Here is a 27,378-nt window from a genome sequence, read left to right as displayed (position 1 = left end):
CAGATATAACAATTTGCTGCTAGCTGGTTAAAAATCGATTAAAATATGTTACGATTCAAAACAGTTGAGATGCTAAACAAACCACAATTAATTTAGGGGTAGTTTATATCAATTTATATCTGAGGGGAACTTACTGTCTTTAGAAAAGTTTAGATAGTTTTTTGTCTTTTCATCTTGGCTTTGTATAATGCATATTAGAGTTCCCTCCTTCAGGGAACGAGGGTTACAAAAGTAACCAAGACGTTCCCTTTCAGCCGGTCACGTTCGACGTTACGAATGGGGTACCTTACAAAATGCCACATGGCTGTCTTCCAGCAACTCGTGTGAGTGATAGCACTCTGTCAAGAGGCCAGCACGAGTGAGGGCCTATAGCTCACACAGAATACACTGGGTGGCATATTCCAGCTGGACATATGCTAGCAGGCTGCCTGCCCGTGGGAGGACTTACAGAAGGCAGGTATATACCAAGGTGGTGATACATAAGAACTCTGAGGTACCCAGCCCGCAGGGTGGAAGTTTCAACGACAGAGCCGGCAAGGGGCTTGCCAAGGGAAAGACACATGCTGCGGAGAGACTTACTATGGCCATACACGCGTGGGATTACCCAGAAAAGGGGAATCATGACACATGGAGGCACCTAGTCCCACACAGGGCTGACCAAAGGGCATGTACGCAAGTGTTGGACAACAGTGCTGGAGGAACCAAGGGTTCTGACTGAGGAACTCACCTGAGGGGAATAGCGCACGCATCCAGTCCACGGAGTGGAATGGTGCAGCAAGCGGATTGACACTGAGCAGGTCCTTACTGGCCCGAAGGGGCGGGTACCCAGGAGGACACGGGCTCTACACAGAGATTATAAAATCTTGCAAATGCGCCAGCGCCCAGAAGGAAGCTACGCACCTAGTTGAGTGAGCTCTCACCCCAGGGGGCATGGCAGGTCTTGAGCCTGATAAGCCAGGACAATAGCATCCACTATCCAGTGGGATAACCTCTGCTTGGAGAAAGCCTTTCCCTTCTGCTGGCCTCTGTAACAGACAAAGAGCTGGTCTGAGGTCCTAAGGCACCGAGTTCTGTCCACGCAGGTGCGGAGCGCACGTACTGGGCAGAGCAGCACCAGGGCTGGGTCTGCCTCCTCCAGGGGGCAGCGTTTGCAAGTTCACCACCTGATCCCTAAAAGGAGTGGTGGGAACTATGGGCACGTACCCAGGCCGGACATTTCCAGGGGTCCTCACGCTGTGAAGAACACCAAGTTATGAAGAGGACATGGCTCTAGCTGAAGTGATGGTAGCTACCACCTGTGGTGGCAAGGTACCTAAACCTTCCGTGACCCGTCCAGAACCCACACATGTAGGTTCCACAGATCGGGACGTGGGTGCCAGAGGGTGCCCTGTCCCTGAGAAAGAAGGTCCTTCCTCAGAGGAATTGGCCAGGGAGGGGCTGTTGCGAGGAGTACAAGGTCGGGGAACCAGGTCCGGCCAGGCCAAAAAGGCGCAACCATGAGGACCTGCTCCTCGTCCTCCCTGATCTTGCACAACGTCTGTGCAAGAAGTCTCACTGGGGGAAACGCATACTTGCGCAGGCCCAGCGGCCAGCTGTGTTCCAGGGCGTCCGTGCCGAGGGTGCCCTCGGTCAGGGAGTAAAACAACTGGCAGTGGGAATTTTCTGGAGAGGCAAACAGGTCTACCTGAGCATCTCCGAAGTGTTCCCAAATCAGCTGAACCGACTCGGGGTGGAGTCTCCATTCCCCGGGGTGAGACTGCTGCCGTGAGAGCTCGTTGGCTGCACGATTGACCGGAATGTGAATGGCACGAAGCGACCTCAGATGCTTGTGACTCCACAGGAGGAGATGGCGAGCGAGTTGCGACATGCGGCGGGAGTGTAGACCACCCTGACGGTTGATGTACGCTACGGTCACAGTGTTGTCCAGAACGTGCTTGTCCTTCAGCAGGGCCCTGAAGCGGTGCAGAGCAAGAAGTACTGCTAGCAACTCGAGGCAATGGATATGCCACTGAAGTCGGAGTCCTGTCCAGGAGCCCGACGCAGCATGCCCATTGCACATGGCACCCCAGCCCGTGGCAGAGGCATCTGTTGACACAACAACATGTCTGGACACCGGTTCTAGGGGCACACCGGCCCATAGAAATGAGGGGTCCAACCACGGGGTGAAGTATCGGTGGCAGGCCGGAGTGATGGTCACTCGGAGCATGCCCTGTTGCCATGCCCATCTCGGGACTCGGTCGTGAAGCCAGTGCTGAAGTGGTCTCATATGGAGTAGCCCGAGCGGTATGACCGCCGCCGCGGACGCCATATGCCCCAGGAGCCTATTCTCTTTTCTCTTCCCATTCTCTTGCCCTCGAATTGTTTCAGGCAATTCAGCAGTGACTGCGCACGCTCGTTCATAAGCTGCGCGAACATGGCGACCGAGTCTATTTCCATACTGAGAAAAGAGATCCTCTGCACAGGGGAGAGCTTGCTCTTTTCCCAGTTGACCTGAAGACCCAGTCGGGCGAGGTGTCTGAGCACCAGATCCCTGTGCTCGCACAACTGCTCTCGAGAGTGAGCTAGGATCAGCCAGTCGGCGAGGTAGTTGAGGATATGGACACCTTGTTCCCTGAGAGGAGCCAGGGCTCCCTCCGCAACCTTCGAAAAGATGCGGGGAGACAGGGCCAACCCGAATGGGAGAACCTTGTACTGATATGCCTGCCCCTCGAAAGCAAACCGAAGAAACGGTCTGTGTTGAGGAAGAATGGAGACATGAAAGTACGCGTCCTTCAGGTCGATCGCTGCAAACCAATCCATCGGACGAATGCATTCGAAAATGCCCTTGGGCGTTAGCATCTTGAACATGAGTCTGTGCAGAGCTCGGTTCAAGGCACACAAGTTCAGGATTGGCCGTAACCCACCTGTATTCTTGGGTACTATGAAGTATGGGCTGTAAAAGCCGGACTTCATGTCGGCTGGAGGGACCGGCTCTATCGCTCCCTTTGTCAGCAGGGTCGCAACCTCTGCACGCATGACAGGGGCATCTTTGCCCACCATCGTCGCGTGGACACCTCGAAACCTGGGGGGACGCCGGGCAAACTGAATCGCGTAGCCGAGCCTGAGTGTCCGGATGAGCCAGAGGGAAGGCCTGGGGAGCTCTAGCCAGGCTCCCAGGAACCAAACCAGCGGGGTCAAGGGGACAACAGGCGTACTCACAGTGGGGCAGCGTGGTGGAGCAGACAGCCCGGGGCAGAGTGCGGGCACTCGTCTGACTCCAAGTAGCAAAGAGGGCATGAGAAGGCTAAGCGTTCTTGAACCGGCTTTTGCATGGAAACTGGCAAGGGGAGAGGAGAACAAGAGCAGCGAGGAACCCCGTCGCCGACTGTCGTTCGTGGCCTCTTGGGACCTGGAGGTAGAGGAAACAGCTCTTTTAGTGAAGGTTTGGGTACCACCGGGCGCAGGGCCAGTGGCGGAAACAAAAAGAAAACGAGAACAAAGGATACTCCCCCGGCCCTCGTCCGGGGGAAGGAGTGGTCCTGCTATACCATCTCCTGATGAGCTGAGGTCTCTAACTCTGGGTTGCCCGTCTCAGTTAATCCTTTTGATGTTTTATTTGAAAATTTCACAAAAATGTATCCTTTCATTGGATAATAAGAATTTAAAATGGGGGGAATTATCATTATGAAATAAATGTTTTTCTCTAATACACATTGGCCACAATTATTGGCACCCTTTTATTGAATTATTTTTTAAACCTCCATTTGCCAGTTTAACAGCTCAAAACTGTCTCCTATAATGCCTGATGAGGTTAGAGAACACCTGACAAGAGATCAGAGACCATTCCTTCATCCAGAATCACTCCAGACCCTTCAGATCCCCAGCTTCTCCTCTTCAGTTCACTCCTCTCATTTTCTGTAGGGTTCAGGTCAGAGGACTGGAATGGCTATAGCAGAAGCTTGGTTTTGAGCTCAGTGACCCATTTCGGTGTTGTTTTTGAGGTTTGTGTTTGGATTATTGTACGGTTGAATGATCCAAACATGGCCCATTATAAGATTTCTAACAGAGTCAGTCACTTTTTGATTTTTTATCTGTTGGTATTTAATAGAATCCATGATGCCATGTGTCTAAACAAGATGTCCAGGACCTCCAGCAGAAATATAGGCCCACAACATCAAAAATACAGCTGTATATTTCATTGTACACATGGAGTACTTTTTATCCCTGTTTTCACCAAACCCATCTTGAGTGTTTACTTCTAAAAAGCTCATTTTTAGTTTCATCTGATCATAGAAGCCAGTGAATATGCTTTAGTTTGTTTTTGGATGAGCTAGGAGAATTTTTCTTGAAACCCTCCCAAACAACATGTGTTGATGTAGGTTCTGTTTGACAATTTTTTTAAGATTTTCTGAACCAGAAACTCAACTATTTTCTGCAATTCTCCAGCTGTGATCCTTGGAGAGTCTTTAGCCACTCAAACTGACCTCCTCACCATGCATTAGGACGATATAGACACACGACCTCTTCCAGGCAGTTTTCAAAAATTTTCTGTTGATTGGAAATTCTTAATTATTGTCCTGATGGTGGAAATGGGAATTGTCACTGCTCTAGCTCTTTTCTTAAAGCCACTTTACCAATTTGTGAAGCTCAATCATCTTTTGCTGCACATCAGAAATATATTCTTTGGTTTTTCTGATTGTGATGGATGATTAAGGGCATTTGGGCTTTGTTTCCCCTCCACTTTATATTTCTGTGAAACAGGAAGCAATGGCTGGATAATTTCATGTTTATAATCATGCTGGAGTGCTCAAAATTGTGAATATGAATGGGAATATACTTCAGAGATATTTTACTCATAATAGTTTCTAGGGGTGCCAATAATTGTGGCCAATGTGTATTAGAGAAAAACATTTATTTCATAATGATATTTCCTCCCATTTTAATTTCTTATTATCCAATGAAACGATACATTTTTGTGAATTTTTCAAATAAAACATCAAAAGTTAACAATGCAGATTAATTTCCACAGCCTTATTTGATCATATTTGCCAAGGGTGCCAATATTTGTGGGCATGACTGTATATTGTATGTTTATTGTCTTCAAGTTTCCTCAGTCAAAACGCCTATATCTGTTTTATTCAAGTACAGGGATAACTGGCTATCTTTGTCAATATAAGGGATTAATGACTTATATAAGGGTTTTATGACTTCTATGAGTCTCAATTGTGGACTTTCTGCACAAGGGCGCCCTCATTAATGTCCTTTGTCAGTAATGTGCCTGTTCAAGTGATGAACTGGACAACTTGTGGTTGGTTTCTGAGATGGTAACATGTTTTGTGTTACGACTATATGGATGTGCAGTCCTGAGTGGCCTGGTAAAAGTTTTCCATTTCGAAATGAGGAAGCAGAAATATATAGCAGTTTATAGACTTATCATAAACTATATCTTATCAAGATCACAGGCAGTCAATCAAAGATATATAGGCCAAAACATTTAAAATTACAGGAAATTTCTTGTTACAGTTATTGCCGCTGTGCAAGCCTAATTTAGCTTTATATAAGGGCATATCCTATTTGTACTGAAAAAAAATGCTGCATTTTGCTACAATGTCCTTTTGCGGAATATTGCTTTTTGTTCCAGATAGTTCTCAAATAAAGCATTAATAGTCAGTATTTTGCTTTTAAATTTTTTATATCAAATTCTTTCCATGACCTCATAAAACCAGGTCTAGAAAAAACTTGTTCTCCTCTTTTATCTCCTCAATAGCTCAAATCTATTTGACCAATGAATCCCATTTTCATTACAAGGATGAATGCTTGTCTCTGAGCCTTTACTCAAGTTAAGTCATGGAGACTCACTTAACTGTAAATGAAAGCTTGAATTTGTAAAATCTAATTCAATACAAAACTAAGGTCTTTCCAACAATTACAACATTGTTGGAAACACACACAAAGGAGTAGTAAAACACACACAAAGGAGTAGTAAAAACGTGTGACCAAGTATTTATGTGTTTGATGCCAAAAAATAAATGTGGTCTAGGTTCTTATGTCTTGTTTAGGGTACATGTGATTCAAGTGAACAAGGATATATTTGAAATTAAATACTTGGATATTTACTGATACGTGTAATCCAGTTTACTGTTTACATTTTTATATAGCAGAAACTAATTAATGAATGAAATTTTTTTAAAAGATCGTGGCTGATATTCCTTGCAGTTATCTGTGAGACCTTAAATACAAGACTGAATGCCTAATACATTCCAGTGCATTGCATTGGAATATTATACTCCAATAGAACACTTTTAGCAAACACAGTAGGCTATGTCATCTGGGTGCTTCTTGCATATAGATTTGCAGTCTTTACACAGTACACATACACTGCAGAAATATTAGGTATGATAGGCTATTCCTAGCATGCTATTCCAACATAACCTAACTTAGTGACTCAAATGGAAAAAGCAAATGGAACCAACCTGCATTGGGAAGTAAAGTATGTCTGCATACCTGTATATGACTGAATAATAATTGTTTGCATTGTTTCATCGTGTACTGAAAACCCCAGTCGAGGTCAATTGTAATGTTAACATCCAGAAATCTATTTAATTTGCTCAAACTGTAATTACTCGAGACTTGTTGCGAGACGTTAGGTGGATAGACATTTGTCACCACCTGGTGGCTAAACGGTGAACAGCTTTTTGTTGTAATTCGCTGGTTGACAAGCGTCAAAATTGTGCGCCAGTACGTCACAGCGGGCGCATGTTGTATCCGGGTTTTTTTTTTTTTTTTTTTTTACAGCCTATCTATGGTTGAAAAGCGCCGGGGAGGACGTCTAACTAGTAACTAATCTAGAATGACGGTATTTCACGACGAGGTTGAAATCGAAGATTTTGAGTATGATGATGAAACAGAAACATATTATTTTCCTTGTCCATGTGGCGACAGATTCGCGATAACGAAGGCAAGAAAGTGTTTTTCTATTGGAGGATCAGAATGTAACTTAAGACAGTCATAACTTAACATTATCGCTTTCTTAAATGTATAACTTGTATATTTATATGTAATTTGTATGTAGAGTTTTATTTGAATTTGTGTAATCATTTTTACTTTTAGTGGATACTTTTTGGAATAGTCAAAAAAACTGTCCTACGAATAAGCCAGAAAAAAGAAACAGCCACTTTAGTTATTTAATAATGTAGATGTGTGTATTGACTCAGGAGGTGTCAGTGTATAACTAAGTGGCAAATATTTTTAGAACATTTTTAATACTAAATAGTATTTTGTCAAGGGGAAACTACTTCTGTTTTTCAGGAGGATCTTGAGAATGGTGAAGAAGTGGCCACCTGTCCGAGTTGCTCACTTATAGTTAAAGTAATCTATGATAAGGTAATCTATGTTTAGTGTGTTCTGGTGGGCTGTTTTTGTATAGACAACTTGGCCTGATTATTTTTGTTTTGCTCATTTTGTAACCATATGATTATTAATGTTATAGATTTATTGTAGAAATAATGCCTTGTCCTTTTTGTCAAATTTTGTTTATTGTATGTTTTCTTGTATAATGATACAAAATTAACGCTGAGATAAAATTATTTAGAAAGACCTTAAAATTACATTCTCAAGTATTCTGTTACTGTGATTACTTAATGATCTCTGATCCATTTTGATCTGTTTTAAAGGTTGAGCTAAACTATGACAATTGTGTTCAGAATCATGTTAGTTTATGTTAGTTATGTTAGTCCAAGTCTAAAATATATAATATTTTTGTTGTTGTTGTAGGAGCAGTTCATGTGTGGAGAAGTAATTGAAGCACCAAAAACATTAGAAAACAAACTGGAGCTGGCCCAGAGTTGAGAGATAGACATCGACATGACTCTTGACCCGATCCTTTGCTCTGATAATGGACTTATACGCACATCTGTCATTTTACAGTTACTCACTCCATATGCAGATTTTTTGTAAGGATACTGACCACATGGACTTGATACATTTAGTACCAAGATTTTGCACACAAGTTACTATTCTGTTAAAGTTATTTATTTAAAAAAATAAAATAAAAACCTTTTAAAAAATATGCTCTGTTTTTGCTTGAAAATACATGTTCAGGAATTTAGAACATCTGGAGTTTGATTACGTTGTATAAAGACTTGTATACTATAATACTGAAATAATTAAATTACCTCTTGATTGTCAATGGGGTGGTTTTTTGGTTCTGTCTAATTTTTCATGATAGCAAGCGATGTTTAAAACGAATTTCCAGTCCTTGAAAAATATGGAATAGTTTTGCTCACCTATATATGCTCAGCATTAAAATATTGAATCAGATAATTACACACTTTTTTCCCCATAATATACTTAAGGTTATAAATTGACATGCTATGCAGAATTTGCAAAATGTTAATACTTTAGAAAAAATAAGAGGGAAATTGCTTTTTTTTTTTTTATGTGGCACATTTTTACTCAACAGTCACTTATATAGTCCACAAAATAGTAGCTGAATTTATAGAGATGAAACAGTTCAAAAGTTTACATACCCCTGAATGTTAAAACTCAGGATTAGTGACTGTACAAACCCGATTCCAAAAAACTTGGGACACTGTACAAATTGTGAGTAAAAAAGGAATGGAATAATTTACAAATCTCATAAACTTATATTTTATTCATAATAGAATATAGATAACATATAAAATGTTGAAAGTGAGACATTTAGAAATGTCATGCCAAATATTGGCTCATTTTGGATTTCATGAGAGCTACACATTCCAAAAAAGTTGGGACAGGTAGCAATAAGAGCCCGGAAAAGTTAAATGGACATATAAAGAACAGTTGGAGGACCAATTTGCAACTTATTAGGTCAATTGGCAACATGATTGGGTATAAAAAGAGCCTTTCAGAGTGGCAGTGTCTCTCAGAAGTCAAGATATCAGAAGGGAGTTTCTCAGAGAAAAATTGCAAAGAGTTTGAAGTTATCATCATCTGCAGGGCAAAATATTTCAAAGATTCAGAGAATCTGGAACAATCTCTGTATGTAAGAGTCAAGGCCAGAAAACCATACTAGATGCGGTGATCTTCAGGCCCTTAGACGGCACTGCATCACATACAGGAATGTTACTGTAATGGAAATCACAACATGGGCTAAGGAATACTTCCAGAAAACATTGTCGGTGAACACAATCCACCGTGCCATTCACCTTTGCCAGCTAAAACTCTTTAGGTCAAAAAAGAAGCCATATATAAACATGATCCAGAAGTGCAGGCATTTTCTCTGGGCCAAGGCTCCTTTAAAATGGTCTGTGGCTATTGGAAAACTGTTTTGTGGTCAAACTAATCAAAATTTGAAGTTCTTTTTGGAAAACTTGGATGCCATGTCATCCGAACTAGAGAGGACAAGGACAACCCAAGTTGTTATCAGCGCTCAGTTCAGAAGCATGCATCTCTGATGGTATGGGGTTGCATGAGTGCATGTGGGCAGCTTACACATCTGGAAAGGCACCATCAATGGTATATCCAAGTTCTTGAACAACATATGCTCCCATCCAGACATCGTCTCTTTCAGGGAAGACCTTGCATTTTCCAACATGAGAACGTCAGACCACATACTGCATCAATTACAACATCATGGCTGCGTAGAGGAAGGATCCGGGTACTGAAATGGCGAGCCTGCAGTCCAGATCTTCACCCATAGAAAACATTTGGCGCATCATAAAGAGGAAGATGTGACAGAGAAGACCTAAGACAGTTGAGCAACTAGAATCCTGTATTAGACAAGAATGGTACAACATTCCTATTCATAAACTTGAGCAACTTGTCTCCTCAGTCCCCTGACGTTTGCAGACTGTTATAAAAAGAAGAGGGGATGCCACACAGAGGTAAACATGGCCTTGTCCTAACTTTTTTGAGATGTGTTGATGCCATGAAATTTAAAATCAACTTATTTTTCCCTTAAAATTATACATTTTCTTTAAAAACGTTATATGTCATCTATGTTGTATTCTGAATAAAATATTGAAATTTGAAACTTCCACATCATTGCATTCTGTTTTTATTCACAATTTGTACAATGTCCCAACTTTTTTGGAATCGGGTTTATATGTTTTGTGATAGTTAAATGGCCTCCATTTCTTTAGAAATACCCTACACTTACCCTTCTCAATAGTGACTGTGTATGATACTGAGTTCCAAGGGACTCCTACATAACTACCACAAAAGGTTCAGATATTAATTGATTCTCAACAAGCTTTGGATCCTCCAGGAAACAACACACACTATTAAGAATTGAGCATTTTTAACAGGTCATTTGTGTAAATTCAGTTATTATTTTGTCTTTTGGTAAACATAAACCTTTGATATGTGAAATAGTTTATTTTAAATTAGCAGTACTAATAAAAACAAGATGCAACTTTTAGAATCCCTCTTATTATTATTTACATTTTATGTGCATTTCAAATTACTTTTGGTGTGGTCACATAATGAAAAATCCTTTAAATTCATTTTATTCTAATATAATACAATTTCTTTCATAAGCCATGTGCAAGAATTGCATTTGAATTCAACCAAAAACCTATGAATCAATAATTGAACAAACAACAGTCAACACAACGAAGACAGAAACATTCAAGGAACAAACAAAAAAAAAAAAAAACCTCTACCAGTCGATAAAAAGTCATGTTTTAAAATTATTTAATTATTTAAAATTATTCAACGTGTAAGTTCTTGGCATTACTTTTGGACCCCAGGGGGTGCTATTTTTCAACAAAAAGATAAAACGTACAGAAGAATTCTCAAACTGTAGGTTAGTTACAACACCAAATACAGAATTCATTTAAATTTGTTTCTAATTAAACACTGAAGTGACTCAAGAACAAAACGTGAATCTCCTATTATGGCCCAAATGTGAACACAAATGACTGTGAACCTATAGCCTAAATCAAGAACCAAATAGTTCAACTTTTGTAGCAGGGTTGAATTGTTGAGCTTTATGAATTCAACAAAACAACCAATGTATGAATCAACTGTAATGTTTTAAATTCAACCTCTCAAAAACTGCTTCTAAACTCTGACTATCTAAGATGTAAGATGTGTGTATTTTGCATGGTTGAGCCAAACCTGGACTAGGGCCACGAATGAATCCTTTTACTGTGTCCATCCGGTATATCAACAAATCATAATTTGTCTTTCATTGATTTCCTGTCATCAAAATTTTGCCATTTGGCTTGTCAGCAGCCAGCTTTGCGGTGTGCATTTGTGTGAGAGAGAGACAGCAGTTTTCTGTCCTTCAGATGATATTGAAAGGCCCATCTCTCTGATGACTGTGGCATCCCTCATGAGCCAGCAGCAGGAATACTGCACTCAGTCAATAGCATTTTAACTCACTCTCTCACTGAGCTAATCAGGGAGGGAATATGGGCTGCCAACCACACACACACACACACAAACACACAGGAGGATCCTTGAATAAAAAGAGTCAAGGTCAAAGATGATCATGTTCACACAGACGCCAACAACATGACATAAAACAGATGGTCATGTAAAAGCAAACACTATTTTCATTAATCGTGTGGCCTCTTTCTCACTAACATTTGCTGAGACACATTAATTGCTTTAAACTATAAACACAGCAACTCAATTTTTTTTGGACAAAAACTTTCTTTTTAAAACTGTATAATCCTTACAACTTTGCTATCAAATGCTTACAGAAGCACTAAACACTCATTACAGACTAATAACAATAGATCATTGGCATTGCCTTTTACTTGAATCAGATTTTTAGAATAACATATTGTGAACTTCATAATGCTTCTGTACAGTGTTGCAGAAATATTCAGGTTAAAATATTAATAAAATGAAAAAAATAATGAAAATCTATAATATAGTTTTAGTTTTGTGTTTACAAATTTTGGGGAAAATTATGCCTTTAAGAATCTCAAAATTATATATGAATGAAAATATTACTATATATTCTAATGTAAACACGTTTTACAAGCCAGAAGTCCTTGCCTATGGTTAGAGAGTTTGACTCCTTACCCTAAGGTTGTGGGTTTGATTCTGATTGACCATGACTGAGGTGCCCTTGTGAGCAAGGCACTGGACCCCCAAATGCTCCCCGGTGCCACAGCATAAAAGACTGCCCACTGCTCCGGGTGTGTGTTCAGGGTGTGTGTGTGTGTTTATTGCTGTGTGTGTGCACTTGGATGGGTTAAATGCAGATCATGAATTCTGAGTATGGGTCACCATACTGTACTTGGCTGTATGTCACTTCACTTTCACTAAACTGAACTGAATACATTGCTTAAAAATGATCAAATAGGCCTAAAATACAGAAAGAGGGGAAAAGGGTAACATGGCATTTATTTCGGTGGCCAAAAGTATTACAACACTAGAATTTTCAGTTTGCACCTGCTTTAAATGGTTTTAAGTCAGTTATTTATATCTTTCGCTGTAGTGTGTCAGTAGGAAATATACATTTTCAATTAAACATTCATTTTGCCATTAATTGTAATAATCCAGTGAGTTTTTGTTTGCACAAGAAATCTGCAGCCAGTGCTTCACACAGAGATCTGATCTCATCATTGAGAAACAGAACAAACTGAAGAAGAACCATGGCAACATCTCATAGATGCTTCAAGAAACCTAAAGCAAAAGATAGAAATAACTTACCTAAAACCATTTTTCTAATAATTTTGCCCACCACTGTATATGTACTGGGGGTCCCTTGGTTGTTTGAGAGTCTTGGTGGGTTCTCACTGGTGTTTTATACCTGTTGCTTTTGAGTCACGAACAGTGTTCGCCCAGGGCAGTCCAGCCATGGCAGCGGTGACGTCACTGAGCGCTGGGCTGAGCAGAGCGAGAGAGCGCGCGAGAGCGCTGCAGCGGAGATCCTACGGGCCTGCGAACGAAGCACTGGGAGGACAACGAAAAGAACGCTGAACGGGATTTTCCATCGTCCTCTTCTGAATGCACACACACCGAGGGTAATCGGACTGAAGGTCGTTTTCATCCGCATCCCTTCGTTTCCTCCGAACTGTCCAGAGACAACCTGTAAAGGTAAAGAACGACGAGCGCGTAAACTTATATAGGTGTGTGAGCGTGTATGGCAGCTTCACGCCACGGGAGGTGTATTCGGTGTTTCGTGGTTCACTGTAATAGACGTTTCGAGAAAAAAAGTCTAGCCGAGAAGCGAAAGCTTTTTTAAAACGCCAAAGACTCTTAAAGTCACACACGGCGATTTTGTCTTGTGAATTTGCCGCTGGTTAAACACTGTATGAAGCTTTTTGTGCCCACACCAGTACAACAGCACAACAGCAGTGAGGTCAATAAGAATCGAGTCTTCGAATCTTTCTTTGAGAATCAGAGCGCAGAGCTGATGTTATGGTACCGCAACCAGCTGACTTTTTTGTGATATTGTTATTGTAGATTGTGCAACACCACATGGCAGAGTTGAAAAGATTATATATATATATCAACCAGGCCTTATTGCCTTATTATTATGGTACAACAATAAAACATATTACATAGCCTATTTAATATTATAAATATTGTAATAATATGTTGGCTCAGCCTGTTTGTTTGCAAAGGTTGCATTCATTTTCAGCACAGTCTGAACTATTTTTAATTAAATGATGTATTGAGTCTTAACAAACAATTTGTTATTTAGTCAAGCTTTTCAGCATTAAAATCATTTACAAATTCAGTTCACCCCAAAATAAACATTCTGTAGTCATTCACAGCGTTATTTCAGTCCTGTGTTATATATATATATATATATATATATATATATATATATATATATATATATATATATATATATATATATATATATATATAAAATATACAATAAATAATTGAATAAAAAATAAAAAAAATAACATTTTAATTTTTTTATTTTATTTTTTAATTTGCCTTGATCACCGTTGTTTCTTTTTGATCGTACTGTTGTGTTAATGCTGTTGCCTGCATTGTTGGTGTTTATGGACCAACCAAAAGGAACTGATCAGTAGTCCTTACAGTTAAGATAGAAAGGTTTGAATATTGGATTTCAGTATCGGTCCATAATCTCTGTCTGTCTCTCTCTTCAGTGTTTGTTACTCAGTCTTTACCCTCCTGTGATATGTCTGTGGAAAGGGAGCATCCCTGTCTCTCTCTGCCGCACTGTAGGCAGTGTGCATGCCAGAGATAACAGAATTGGACCGTTTCTCTGAATCCCGTAATTCTCTCATTTGCTAAGAACAGGTCAAGCATAATGAACTGGCCCTATTTCCTTTGGTATTTTCACTTGTTGACTGCAGTCGACAATGGAAATCCGGTTGGCTTTACATGCATTATGACAGTATTACAAGATGAGTGTGCTAAATTGTTCAGCTATGTCATTTTAGGGGATCTGATTGACCTTCTCTCACACCATATCAGAATGCAATTTAGGATACTGCCAGCCAGAAAGATGAGATTTAAGATGAATTTCAGTTATTCAGATGTGTAAAAATGTCATAGTTTAAAGTCCCTCTCAAGCATTAGAGAGATTGTTTTGTTGTTGTTGTTGTTTGGATCCCTTCAGCAAGCAACAGCAAGTAGCTAGCTGTGGCTCATAACAGAATCTTTTACAATTATGCATTTACCCTCATGTGACATAATAATCAGATTATAATCTTTTCTTAAATGGAAGAGGTTCTAGAATCTTTAGTCAAAAAGTTGTATTGCTCATATCGTATGATATGACAATATGAAGCTCATACTCATCTTATTCAGAGGCCCAAACTGGGAAAAAATATGCAGTTGGTGATAAATGGCCAAAAATGTAATTTAAATCAAGGAGATCTTTAGACAGTATAACACACGTTTGAACACGATTTTTCTAAAAAGTGATGTATGAATGATCAAGTTGCTAAATCTAAGTTACTTCAGTCCAATTAGTATTCATACTGAAGTATTAATAACAACAAAGGTATTATTGGGTACTTCATAAAAATTTGCCAAAATCAAGATTTCACAGCAAAAAATTTTTACTTTATTTTGATAGTCCACTTTAGACATTCTACTAACAGTAAGTAACTTTGGAACTACTGTACATGTCAACCAGCAGTAATTAGAGTATTAGTAGGCTGTCTGCCTAATATCTTCTAACACTTTATTTTGATGGGTCCACAACATACTGACTATGAGAAACTATGCAAATATGTCAACTTTTTATACTAACCCTAACCCTAACCTTACAGTCTACTCTGAGACTTAAATGTAGTTGCAAATTATTAAGAATAAGTTGACGTAGTTACAAAGTTATTTAGAGTTAGTAATGTCTATAAATGTCTAAATGTGTTAATGTCTAAAGTGTACTATCAATATAAAGTGTAACCAAAAATGTACCACAACCTGAAGAGGGGTGTTTTTAGAATTATACTAAAAGGTCTTTTACTTTCTTAAAATGTTTAATCTATCGATCATATGACCGAAAGCATGTAGATTGTGTTCAACGAGTCAGCAAACTTTTGATCATGTCGATAATCTAGAGGCTTTAAAAAAGTTTGAGTATATAGGCTTTATTTGGTTTAGCTGAACTAGGTCTCAGACCCATATCCACCAATGTAAATACAGAAGTCTTCACTGTCAGAATCCCCTTTGGTCAAAGGAGTGTGTGAAAATGATTATGCTCTCCTGATGTGCTTATAGCTGTTTCTTGTCTTTGTTGGGGTTAGCTCTGCCAAGAATAGCATCCTCTCTCCTGGGCTGAATTCTGGAATCTTGCCCCATTGGGAGTTTAATTGCTGATCATGAAACAGCATTTCAGAGCCTTTGCTATTGGTCTCAGATGATTCTCAGAAGGCCCACACGACGATGGTTCGATCCCTGATAATTTTTGACCTGGAATTAAATTACAAAGTGCAGTTGAAAATGAATGATTTAAAGCGTTTAATGTAACATTGTAAACTGTAAATTTTGTCATCATTAAGGAATTTTTCTTTACAGTCTAATTCTTTCCCCCATGCAGCGCAGGAATAGAGCAATTTGCAGCTCAGCATGGATGATGCATATTTTATTAACAGTCTGGGAATATGTAGCATCTCAATATTTCATCAGTGCACAGCTTGTCATCGGTGCCAGGAAAAAGTATGAAGCCCTCCAAAAATAGGCTTTGTTAAAAGTTACTCTGAGGAGGACAAATTACACGGGTTGCGACTCCGTGTTTCTGACAGGGCATTTTTTTTTAAATTCTGGATCTCCAGAATAAGCCCCTGCTGAGCAGTGATCTTGGTAAAGACCTTGAGAAAGGTACCTAACTTTGGACACTTTTTGTGCTGCTCAATATTTATTCAACCCTGCATGTTGAGGACGTTGTGCATTGCCCATGTGATTAGTCCTGCCCTGTAGCAACATTATCTAATAATCAGTCCCTCCAGAAAAACGCGATTATGCGATCGCGTGATTTAATGCATAATCAGCCAAGGGCCGCATATTTATGCCGGGGTCGCATTTTTTCAAATATGCCGCACTTTCCCTGCATAAATTGCCGATTTCAGGAAGCAAATTATGCGGAGGTAGCATGATTTCATAATAATAATAATTTTCATTGCAAAGAAGTAACATATATCTTAGCATAAAGTTGAAAAATGTTGCGTTTACTTCACACAAGTAAATCGCCATTATTTCCCAATGTGACCTTATGAAGTGACGTAATTGCGCGACGTGAACATCATCTGTGAAGCCCGTGGTCAAACCAGGGTGAAGGACGCAAATCATTCTCATCTGCCAACAAAAATAAGCGCAAAAGACCACGCGAAGCAGTTACCCGATGTGTTACATTACAGTGGGGGCAAATTATTTTGAGAGAGGGATGAGGATGGCGAATGATAGGCCAGTGTTAGAGGCTACGCAGTTAGTTTTCATTTTCACAGTGGACTGTTGTAGTTTCATTCAGAAGTTGAAGCACCTCTACAGTTGTAAGATTGTACTTTTTTGTTACAGAATAGTACCGAAATAGTACCAAAACCTTACAGTTGTAAGTATATTAGTAGTATATTAGTAGTATGTAAAATAATTTACGTAGCAGTAAGAGATTGCACTTTGCAATTCCTGAAAAACAGCATTTGTATATATGTGTGTATATTTTATTTGCATTCATTTTTACAGAAGTTGTTGAATATTCCTTTTGTAAAGCTAGAGAACTTGTTTGACTCAATGTTTTGTAAGTTTTAGCCATGTGTTAATTAAGGTCTGAAATAAAACAGAATGAGAACTTAAATATTATGTGATTTAGTATGCTAGTTTATCATAGGAAGTCATAAGAAATGACTCATTACAGTAAGGTGGTAGCCTAGTGAGAACAGGGTGATGGGGGGGGGGGGTCACCTTTTTTTCTCTTTTTCATCAAACCGCAGTTTTTGCAAGTTCCCGCAATTTCATCGCATAAGATTGCAAAAATATCCCGCATATTCCATCGCATTTTTCAAGAAAACCTGCCGCAAAATCAAGGATTTTTGCCCGCAACAATCACAAAAATAATCTGCGTTTTTCTGGAGGGACTGAATAATGGGCTTAAAGGAATTTTCTGGGTTCATTTTCAAGGAGGGGGGAGAACATAAGAAATTAACGAGGCCCAACCTGAGCAAAAACATACAATTTGGTGCATATTTGTAATGATGATATTTGTAAGATTTTACATTTTTATCTTTAGAATTCTGATAGCTTTGTAAAGTCAATGACATCTTTATAACAGTATAGGAGACTACTTACAAACAATTCATCAGTTTGTTATTTTTAAATATCAGTTTTGACATGATATCTCTCTAAATGTCTAAGTAAGATGATATCTAAATGCTTATTTTTTATTGTGGGGGGCAAAACATATTGCAATGCAGTACGATGATTGAGAGATGTTTTTCAATAGCCTGATGTATCATCATTTGCTACATTTTAAAATTCTAAAAACAATCATAAAAGTCGTGGTACCTCAATCTGCTGCTTAAAGGAACACTCCACCGTTTTTTGAAATAGGGCTTATTCACATTATTTCCTACATTTAGATAGGTGGGCAAATGCATTTTTGTGTCAGTGCATGCATTGTTTTAGTTTGACTGGGTCGGCGTTAGCTTAGCTTAGCACAATGAATGGAATCCTTTGTTGCCAGCTAGCAGTAAAAGTGATCAAAAAAATAAAAAAAACCCACCTAATTACTTCTTGTGGCCTGCGTATTCACAACGAGTACAAATAGCGATCCAGATTAACACTAGGCGATTTCCTAGGCAGATATTGACTTGGGACTATATTATGGGGAAGCACAGGCGAAGCACTGCTGCTTAGGCGAAGCACTGCTACTTCGGCGCAGAGAATCACGCAACACATGAAATCCCACGACTTCCGTCAACACACCGGCGTGAATAGTAGCTGCCTGGATATTTTCCTTACAGTACACGAATGGCGATGAACATGGCTGATTTTGAGAGAGACGAAGAGGGTGACTTCTCAGACAGTCAAGAACCAGAACCATACCTATTTGAACCAGAGTTTACAGAAGACGAGCTGCGTGCTTTGGAAATAGAACGACAGGAGGAGGAGGTTGCGTTCGCTCAACAGCCTGAGGACGTGAGGATGAGAGCCAACATGAACTGGTGGTGTGAATGTGGGGGAATATGCCAATCTATAACCGACGGAAATAGAGTGTCTGTGCTGTAGAGAGTGGGACATGTTTTTGCCATTGATGACCAGGCTCAACACGTCAGATCAAGATGAGCGTGCCCGAAGTTGTGTCACATCTACAGAGGATTTCACGGCGCTGATCCATTCTGCAGTACTCGATTTTTTTTCCGGTGTGACAAAGTGAACTGGAAAAAACGGCCCATGCCGAATGGACCAAATGGACAGCTGTCCACAGAGTAAGTGATTATTTTAATCATGACGCATGTATAGATCGACCCATATTATACCTGTATTCACATAGAGTTGATGTTTTCATGTGTTGCGTGATTCTCTGCGCCGAAGTAGCAGTGCTTCGCCTGTGCTTCCCCATAATATAGTCCCAAGTCAATATCTGCCTAGGAAATCGCCTAGTGTTAATCTGGATCGCTATTTGTACTCGTTGTGAATACGCAGGCCACAAGAAGTAATTAGGTGTTTTTCTTTTTTTTTTTTTTCGATCACTTTTACTCCGGCCATGCTAGCTGGCAACAAAGGATTCCATTCATTGTGTTAAGCTAAGCTAACGCCGACCCAGTCAAACTAAAACAATGCATGCACTGACACAAAAATGCATTTGCCCACCTATCTAAATGTAGGAAATAATGTGAATAAGCCCTATTTCAAAAAACGGTGGAGTGTTCCTTTAAAAAAAAAATAACTCTCTGTTGGTTAACCAAACCACCACATGTCCTTGATGTGAGGAAGTGGTGATATTCTCTACAAATTATAGGATTTATGTGATATTTAAAATCTCAGCTAGAGTCATGCATGTAGTTGCCAGAATGCTTGATTTATCCATTGTTTATAGCTGTAGATATCTTATCATCTCTGTTAAGAGGCAAAGCAAAAGCATGTCAAGCTTGTTTGAGATTGAACTCCTCTTATATGAAGCAATCATGACTAAAAAAAGAACATTTTCTAAGAACAGGTAGATTTTATCCTTTCTCTTAGTCACTGACTCTTGAACCAGCTCTTGAATCTTGAAAGTCCTGTTTCTAAAAGCGAGCCTGTCACATTATGGTGTCTCCATTATCTAAATGGCATTGTATATGCTGTACTATTCTGATAGTTAAACAGGAGCTGTCTGTTTTGTCATTTGGGTTTGTTTCCCATAAGTTCAGATGGTGTGTGGTGCATCGGTTTACAGGAAGAGTAGTCTATATGGCATGTATAGACTGAATAAATTGATTAATTAGTATAGACATTAATAGAACTGTTTGTGAGTGAAATATGGCTACTGCTGTCCTAGCTGTCAGCTTTCCTTGTAATAGCATGTGTGTCCAGTTTAATAGACAAGACATTCTCCTGTGGTTTTATTTAATCTTGTGGTGATTACATTTACCATTGCTCATATTTCATAATAAACTGTTGTCGAAAGAAGACAGACTACTGCAGAGAGAGGTTTGAGGTCAGAACAATAACAGAGAGAGCCGTTTTTCATTGAGTTATTGGTCATCTTGTCATTCTATTTGTATTAGGAAATTTACAATGTAGAATTATTTTAGTTAGTTAGTCAGTTCTGTTTTCTTTCGCTGTTAAGGCAATCTTAATGGACCAAATTGAATGCAGTGCAATAAAAATTCATTAAACCAATCATTATTTTTAGTACATAACAATGATAAATGTAAAAGAAGTCACGTGAACAGTTCGACAGAGTCATGTGGCTACACACGCGGTAGTATGCTTTTAAGGGGGAAGTATTAACAGGATTAAAAAACCTAAATAACCGACATGGGAAAATTAAGTCGGTTAGAGGTTCTGAATTTCAGTTTCGATTACTTTAATCATCCAGCCCTACGTGAACTAATTGTACCCTCATTGGTCTAAATGTTTGTGTGCTGTAAACACTTTTTCTGTACAGTTTGCATGACATCTAACATTTTTAGCTTAATGTTTTTCATCAGTTTTTTGGGCCTAATGATGAAAAATACAATGAATTATTCTACATATGTGCTGGGCAGGCAATGTTAAATTGTTACAGTTTAGTACGTTTTTGCATGTTAACTACATTTCTACATAACTACACTTCCTAGTGTTTGGGTTATGTCAAGAGATATTTCAACTTGCGGACACATATTTTTATGATGTAAAGATGCATTTTCATTCCTTCCGTAGCATTTTAGCTTGGTTAACCTGTTTTTTACCCTTTTATTTGCACTGAGCTGGATGTTTGCAGTCTAGAAATGTGTTTGTGTGATCACTCAGAATATGACTTATCTTTTGGATAAGAGGAGGGTAAGACAAAGACATATGAGCAGAGGGGTTGAAAAAGAGTTCCTGTCTGACCATAAAACAGCTTGTCAAACAAAATGACAGCTTGTCTACTTGCCTTTCTCTCACTCTTTTCCCACTCCCTCTTGGGTGTAAAGTGTTGGCAGGCTGCTAACTCTTTAAATGACTTTAGTAAGACAACCTTCGCTGCTTTCAGTGAAATGGGCAAGGACCTACACAATTTCTATCTTATTCTCTCTTGGTAAAGTTTGATGATGTAGATACCTAATCTGTGTTTTTGAGGAATGTGTGAAACAAATTGTGAGTCTACAAGCATCAGTTTAATGTGTATTGTCTTTGTTTTTTATTCTTTATAAGGGTAAATGTTTTCTTTCCATCGTTTTTCTATCCTGGCTCGATTTCTCTCAGATTGCTTCTTTTTAAAAGGAATCAAGTTCCCCATTATCAGTGGAATATCTCTGCATTTCATACTAGGAAAGACTATTTTATTTACTACAGCAGATATAACATCTAACTGCAGCAGGTTTACAATCATAACTGTCTAAAATAACATCATAATTAAAAACTCTCATAATTAAGCTGTGTTGCAAAGGCCTCATTAGAGATAGCAGTCCCTAACCAAAAACTCTCTGACCATTTTAATCTAACTGAGCCCGCTTTTGTGTGTATAATTGAGGCTACACTGAGAAACTTTGTTTGGTTGTTTATAGAAGAGATATATTCAAAACAATTAAACAAATAATAATATATGAAACAAAATATACTTGATAACTCCCAAACATGAGTGGCTTAATTATTCTTGCTGTATTTCCTCTACAGTTAATATATAGTTAAAAGTAAAAGAGTGCAAAAGTAAAAAAAAATAAATGAAAAATATTTTTCTCTAGAGAAACTTTAGTGATGTGGTAGTGGTAGTTATTTTGCTGCAGTTCTTGTTTTTACAGGAATAAAGATTTCTCTCATTCATATATATTTACCACTTCAGGATTCTTTTTTAAATTAAAAGAAAAGAATGAATAAGAAAAATGCTTTCAGAAAACCAAGACTTCTGAACAAGTTTGTGATCACTGTCATGATCAGAATAGATCAGAACCGAATCAAATGCCTGAACTCTTGCTGGAGTCTTGATTCCTCAAAGAAGAGAAGTAAAGAAGACCATGTAAATGAAGATAAGTGTAAATGAAGCAGGCAGTGAGGGGCAGGCTTCTTGATGGCCATACTGCTCTTTTTTTTACCTCTATTTCCAGCACAGGCAGCATCACTCTAAGTGTTAGGCCAGACTAAAGTGAGAGGAATTCTTACCCAGTCTTGAATCATTCTTCTCTTCCCTTCTGTATCTTATTTTAGGCATCTGATGTCTTCATTAGTTCACATTAATAATTCACTAGATGTAAATTAGCAGTCTTTTTGCACATAATACATCTTTTCATCCATTTGTTCCATTTTGTTCATGGGTCACTTGTTACATGACTCATGCTGTATGTTTTTTTTAAATGTTTACATTTGCATGCTGCACATGAAATCTTTGCTGTGATCTCAGGCCAGTTGTTTATTTTTTCCCTGTTCTAAATGGTTGATTTTCAAATGGGTTTCTTGGCTAGTATCTAATCACCATTAAGAACATAATGTAAAAACCTGTTATTGCCAGTGTGAGTAAAAAGCTGGAGAACAAACATGCTTAAACCTGTGCTCAGTTGCTCCTCTGAGTTCCGGCATGACTTGTTCTTTTCCATTTTTCAGTTATTAGCTTTCTTTATAATGAAACCGCATGTCTTTTCTGATCACACAGGAAACAGAGAAGTGGGAGGAAGCCTGCAAACCATGTTTTGTGATCTGTGAGTGTGTGCCACAATCTGTGTGTGTGTGTGTGGCACATAAGTACTTCATTAAAATTATGTGAGTGTGGGATCCATAAGGATATTGAGCAGACAATCAATATGTTTAATGTTATTTGGTTGCATTTTCCATGAAAAAAAAAAAAAAAAAAAATATATATATATATATATATATATATATATAGCTAGTTAAATTAGTGCCAAGTTACCGAGAAATACTGATAAATTGAAAGTATTGATAAATAATAAGTAAACACACACACACACACACACACACACATATATTACAGACCAAAAGTTTGGACACACCTTCTCATTCAAAGAGTTTTCTTTACTTTCATGACTATGAGAATATATATATATATATATATATATATATATATATATATATATATATATATATATATATATATATATATATATATATATATATATATACAAAATATCATAAGTTTTTTTTTTCTTACACCATCTGATGACAGGGCTATCTTGCAGTAATAGGACTGCACAAAAGTGGGAAAAGTCAAAATACTGTGTTTATGGTCATTTAGATTTTATTTTAATTTTTTTTACTATCAGTTATATATGATTTTTTTTTCAGGGTAGAGACATTTGTTTACACTTTTACATTTGAAACTAAGTGCTTGTTATTAAATGTTAATATTATTTGAAAAGTTTAACATTTCCATTAATTCTAATCACACACGTACACACACAATTTATTTTTAGATTTTGCCTTTAAAGCTTGTTTTGGGGTCTGTAGGCTTGGTACTGTACATCAAGCTGATTCAGAAAAATGTATTAAACATCATAAAAAGGATGTGATTTTTGCTTGTTTGTTGCCCACCCCACCACTTTCAGTATCTGTTTGGATTATTTAAAAGCTCCAGAGCTTGAACTTGCTTTTTGGATGCAAATAAAGTGCATTAGCACAACTGTTTCCGCAGTTTCCGCTTTCATTTAATGGTACAAGCTCTCAGCTCAACAAGTGCAAAACATTTATTGAAAACAAATCACTCACAGATGGGACCACCACAATCATCTGCACCAGTATAATTATTTTAGTAATTAACTGCTTTAAACATCATCTTCTCCTTGATTTGGACTGGTTTGGTAAAGATTGATTAATTAAAAAAATGTCAGCCCACGGTTTGTTTGAATATCTGGCTGTCTTTCAATGGTTAAGGTAAAAAGGTGTTTTAGGAAGGTGGCATCAGTTGAAATGGATGGCTGTGTCTTGCATGACTTAATATTCATAGCCATCCTTCTGAGATCTGTGAAGACAGACAAAACATCTCTGACTCGCACACTTAGTCTTTACTCATGCAGATACTCCATATTCATGTACACCTTCACACTCAGTTCCTTTGTGTTCAGAAATGATTGCTTTTTACTAAAGAGCTCTGGCGATCGACCAGCAGTTAGGAGGCAACATGTTCTGCCCTGGGGCTGTTGGTCTGCTTTTCTCCCAATCTGGGCTGCAGGCGTATGCAGTATATGATCTTGAGTCAGTTAAATATTTGGTGCTTTTTGAGAGGAGACCGAAGAGAGGACATTGCATGCAGCATTGTCTGTTGGTTCCAGGAAAAAGAAAATGATCCTAAAATTGATTGAAATCCTCATATAATTTGCCACCTTAATCACCATATGTATTTCAGACATCTTATTTGAGGTGGGAATGGATGTACTTCAAAAAAGCATATGGCAGCAGACAGTTTTGAACCTTCAAAATGTCAAACATAAAGAGATAAACGTTTAAACAAAGACATGATTGCTGTCTTTCACAGTGTAGTTGCTGTAATGTTCACTTAAGCTTGTCTTTTATGCAAATGTCAGGGAAATTGCACATTGTTTCCCTCCTGAAGACACACCAAAATGGGTCGTATTTGTTAAAATGAGCAAATTTACTCCTCCTCTACAAGCTGTTGCCTAGAGGAAGCTACCATTTGCCGTGTAGGCGCAAGACAGTCAGTTCCGATGCATGAACACATTCTGTTGACAAAGCTGACATAAACACAGAACAAGTGCCTAATATAATAAAAATCTTTCATTTTCAGTCACACTTGTGTTATGTTGAATTGTTTTAATAGCAGGTTGGTGTCTTGACTCAATCATATCAGTTATTTGAATATTTTGAATTAGTTCACAAAAAGATTCATTCACTGATTCTATCCATTTCTGCATTGTTGGCATTGTTACATAAGTAGGTGTGTATGTTTTATTGAGTCATTGAATCCTTTAATCAAACAACAGTCAAAACAGATGACCCAAACTAGTCTCTTTTATAATAAAATTTGGGCTGCTGACAAATCTAAGAGATGTCTGCTTTGACAGTCTCGTGGACAGTCCATTATTAACACAGAAAAGCAGTCACATGTTTTCAAAATGCGGAGGCTTTTTGCAAAATTATTCATACAGGATGAATGAATCATTCCCTTAAAAGATACTTTGACAAATGTTTACATCCCCATTCTTTATTTTGCCTTCATGGAGGCGTGTTACCCCAGTTTGATTCATTGGAATGTTCTTGGATGTAGTAGTTGTGGATTAAAAGCATTGAGTGGCAGATACAAATTAAGTGTTACAAACTCCATTTGGTGGGACTTTTCCACTGTAGCGATCAGAGAGAGAGAGAGAGAGAAATCAAGGTGCTCACTGGTTGGTTTGCAATGTTGAACATCAGGGAGTGTCTGTTTTAACAAGAACCTCCTTAGAGGAACTTCACTTCAAAACTGTGGAAGCTTGTGACTGAAATAGAAAGAGAGGTAGACCAGGCCCTGATGTCAAGAACACTCAGTGTCTCCACTCTGTCTTTTTTTATTTTATGTGTTTCTTCCACTTTCTTGCATGTCCCTTCTGTACCTAGTTCCTCTCACGCTATCAACAACTTCTCTTAAATTCAGAGCTGTGATTAATGCTGTACATCCTCAAAGGAGCCGATAGGAAATAGGAAAAGAACTCTGAATGTTCAATTCTCACCAAAGCAAGTAAACAGTGTTGATGTAGAGTATCTTCACAAAGCGCTTCATTTTTCCGTTCTTTCACTAACGATACCAGTGCCCTCCTGTGTGATTAACAAATAATAACATGACAATTACTGTTTTACTGGAAGCAAAAGATGCAATCAAGTACAGATTAAATAAATAGTGTGCCACTATCTTTAAAATGAGTCCAGGATTTATGCTTTTGTATGCAGTGTTTCCAACAGATCTTTTTATAGTGAATGACAAACCTGTTTTTCAACTTATCGTTGACAGAGAAACAAACATTGTGGAGTTTAATGTGCCGAGATATGTTTTTGTCCCAGATCTCTTTGTGCTCGTTATCTGTGAATTCAGAAAAAATATAAACAGAACACAGAGGACCCATGAAGGAATACTACACCGCATACACACCTCCACCCCCCATCAGGCCCTAAAAATGTTATTTTTACATTTTTGTTAGATTTTTAATAAATCTTTAAATTGTACAAGTTTGATTTCCTTTTTTTTTTTTTAATGCTTTTTTATTACTTAATTCTTCTAAAAAAAGAAACTGGAGTTTGGAATAAATTAAAATAATAAGTAATTTGGCTTCCTTATTTGTGATCTGAGCTTCAAGCTGTGGAATGCCTTCGTATCAATTAGCAATGTCCCATATCCAACCATAAATGCAGCGAAGCATTAGAGGCAGCAGACAAACAGAAAATTGATTCTTGACAGCTGTTTGTGACTTGAATGCTAAGTACAGCATGGTCTCGGTTCCACATCGGCTCGTTTCCCTCTGGTGCAGTTGCTGAGATTGAGACAGATTTAAAGTGCTCTCTTTCTTCTTCCTCTCAGCCTTCTGGATGGTATTGGGGTGTCAATCAAATTTGTTAGCTTAGTTTCCTGTTAGCGCGACTGTGCCGTGAGGCTGTTGTCTGCACCTGCGTGATAAATCAGGATGGGAACGACACTGGCGCCAAGATGCTGTAGCTGGACCTTATGGGATCTGTGGTTTGAACTACCAAATTGGCAGTCAAGTTTTAAACGGGGGAAACATATTTTACATTACCCTTGTGCATTAAAACTGTGGGAATTTGGAAAGAGAACAGTAGCAGAGAGAGAAAATGCAGCGAAACCGAGATGAAAAGGAAGAGGCAGGGTGAGAAAGAGACTTAGACAGATACTTTAAGTGACCAATGATTTCTCAACTGAAACAAGCGTCAGTTTCTGTTGAAACAGAATAAAGCAGACTGAAACAGACTGGAAAATACCTTTCATTTTTTCAGCAATTTTAAATTCAACAAATTGACTCAGAGCTTTTAAATGTTTTTAAAGTTTCTAGGCTGTGAAGTTTACTTTAAGTACTACATTTAGTTGCACCTCTGAAGTCCTTATTGCTGTGGTCCTGGAACTTGCAAACACACGTTTATTTTTTTTTTTGTTGTTGTTGTGAAATCCTGTACATGTCAGGCAATCAGATTTAGAATTTCTGCTTAAGTTAGTATTTCCAGTTCATTGTGCCATATGCATCAGATGGTTAGCGAATGTGGTGTGGATGTTCTGTGGCTGTGACATATGAAAACCAAACCAAGGCAAGAAATTGACTTGAGTGGAAACCTCAGAGAATGATGGTGTTGTCATATCAGGATTGAAATAGAATAGGAAGTTTCTCATCTGCCTTCACCCTCAGCTGTGATAATATGTCAGGC

General features: G+C 38.4%; 2 protein-coding genes across 2 annotated transcripts in view; both read left to right on the top strand.

Moving 5' to 3' along the window:
* The first annotated feature begins 6,736 nt into the window (after positions 1 to 6,736).
* On the top strand, positions 6,737 to 8,167 carry LOC127959715 (diphthamide biosynthesis protein 3). Its single transcript, XM_052559044.1, has 3 exons — positions 6,737 to 6,937; positions 7,288 to 7,362; positions 7,753 to 8,167. Exons 1-3 carry the CDS (start codon positions 6,830 to 6,832, stop codon positions 7,825 to 7,827), a joined length of 258 nt encoding a protein of 85 aa, XP_052415004.1. The 5' UTR covers positions 6,737 to 6,829; the 3' UTR covers positions 7,828 to 8,167.
* A 4,637-nt stretch (positions 8,168 to 12,804) lies between these two features.
* The window catches only part of nck2b (NCK adaptor protein 2b), a 39,967-nt gene continuing 25,393 nt past the window's right edge, over positions 12,805 to 27,378 (top strand). Inside the window, exon 1 of the mRNA XM_052559033.1 lies at positions 12,805 to 13,017. The gene's annotated coding sequence lies outside the window, so the exon portion shown is untranslated. The remainder of the gene's footprint in view (positions 13,018 to 27,378) is intronic.

The sequence above is a fragment of the Carassius gibelio genome, chromosome B6 (assembly GCF_023724105.1).
Source record: "Carassius gibelio isolate Cgi1373 ecotype wild population from Czech Republic chromosome B6, carGib1.2-hapl.c, whole genome shotgun sequence".
NCBI classification, from domain to species: Eukaryota; Metazoa; Chordata; class Actinopteri; order Cypriniformes; family Cyprinidae; genus Carassius; species Carassius gibelio.
This window is presented reverse-complemented; position numbering and strand designations above follow the sequence as displayed.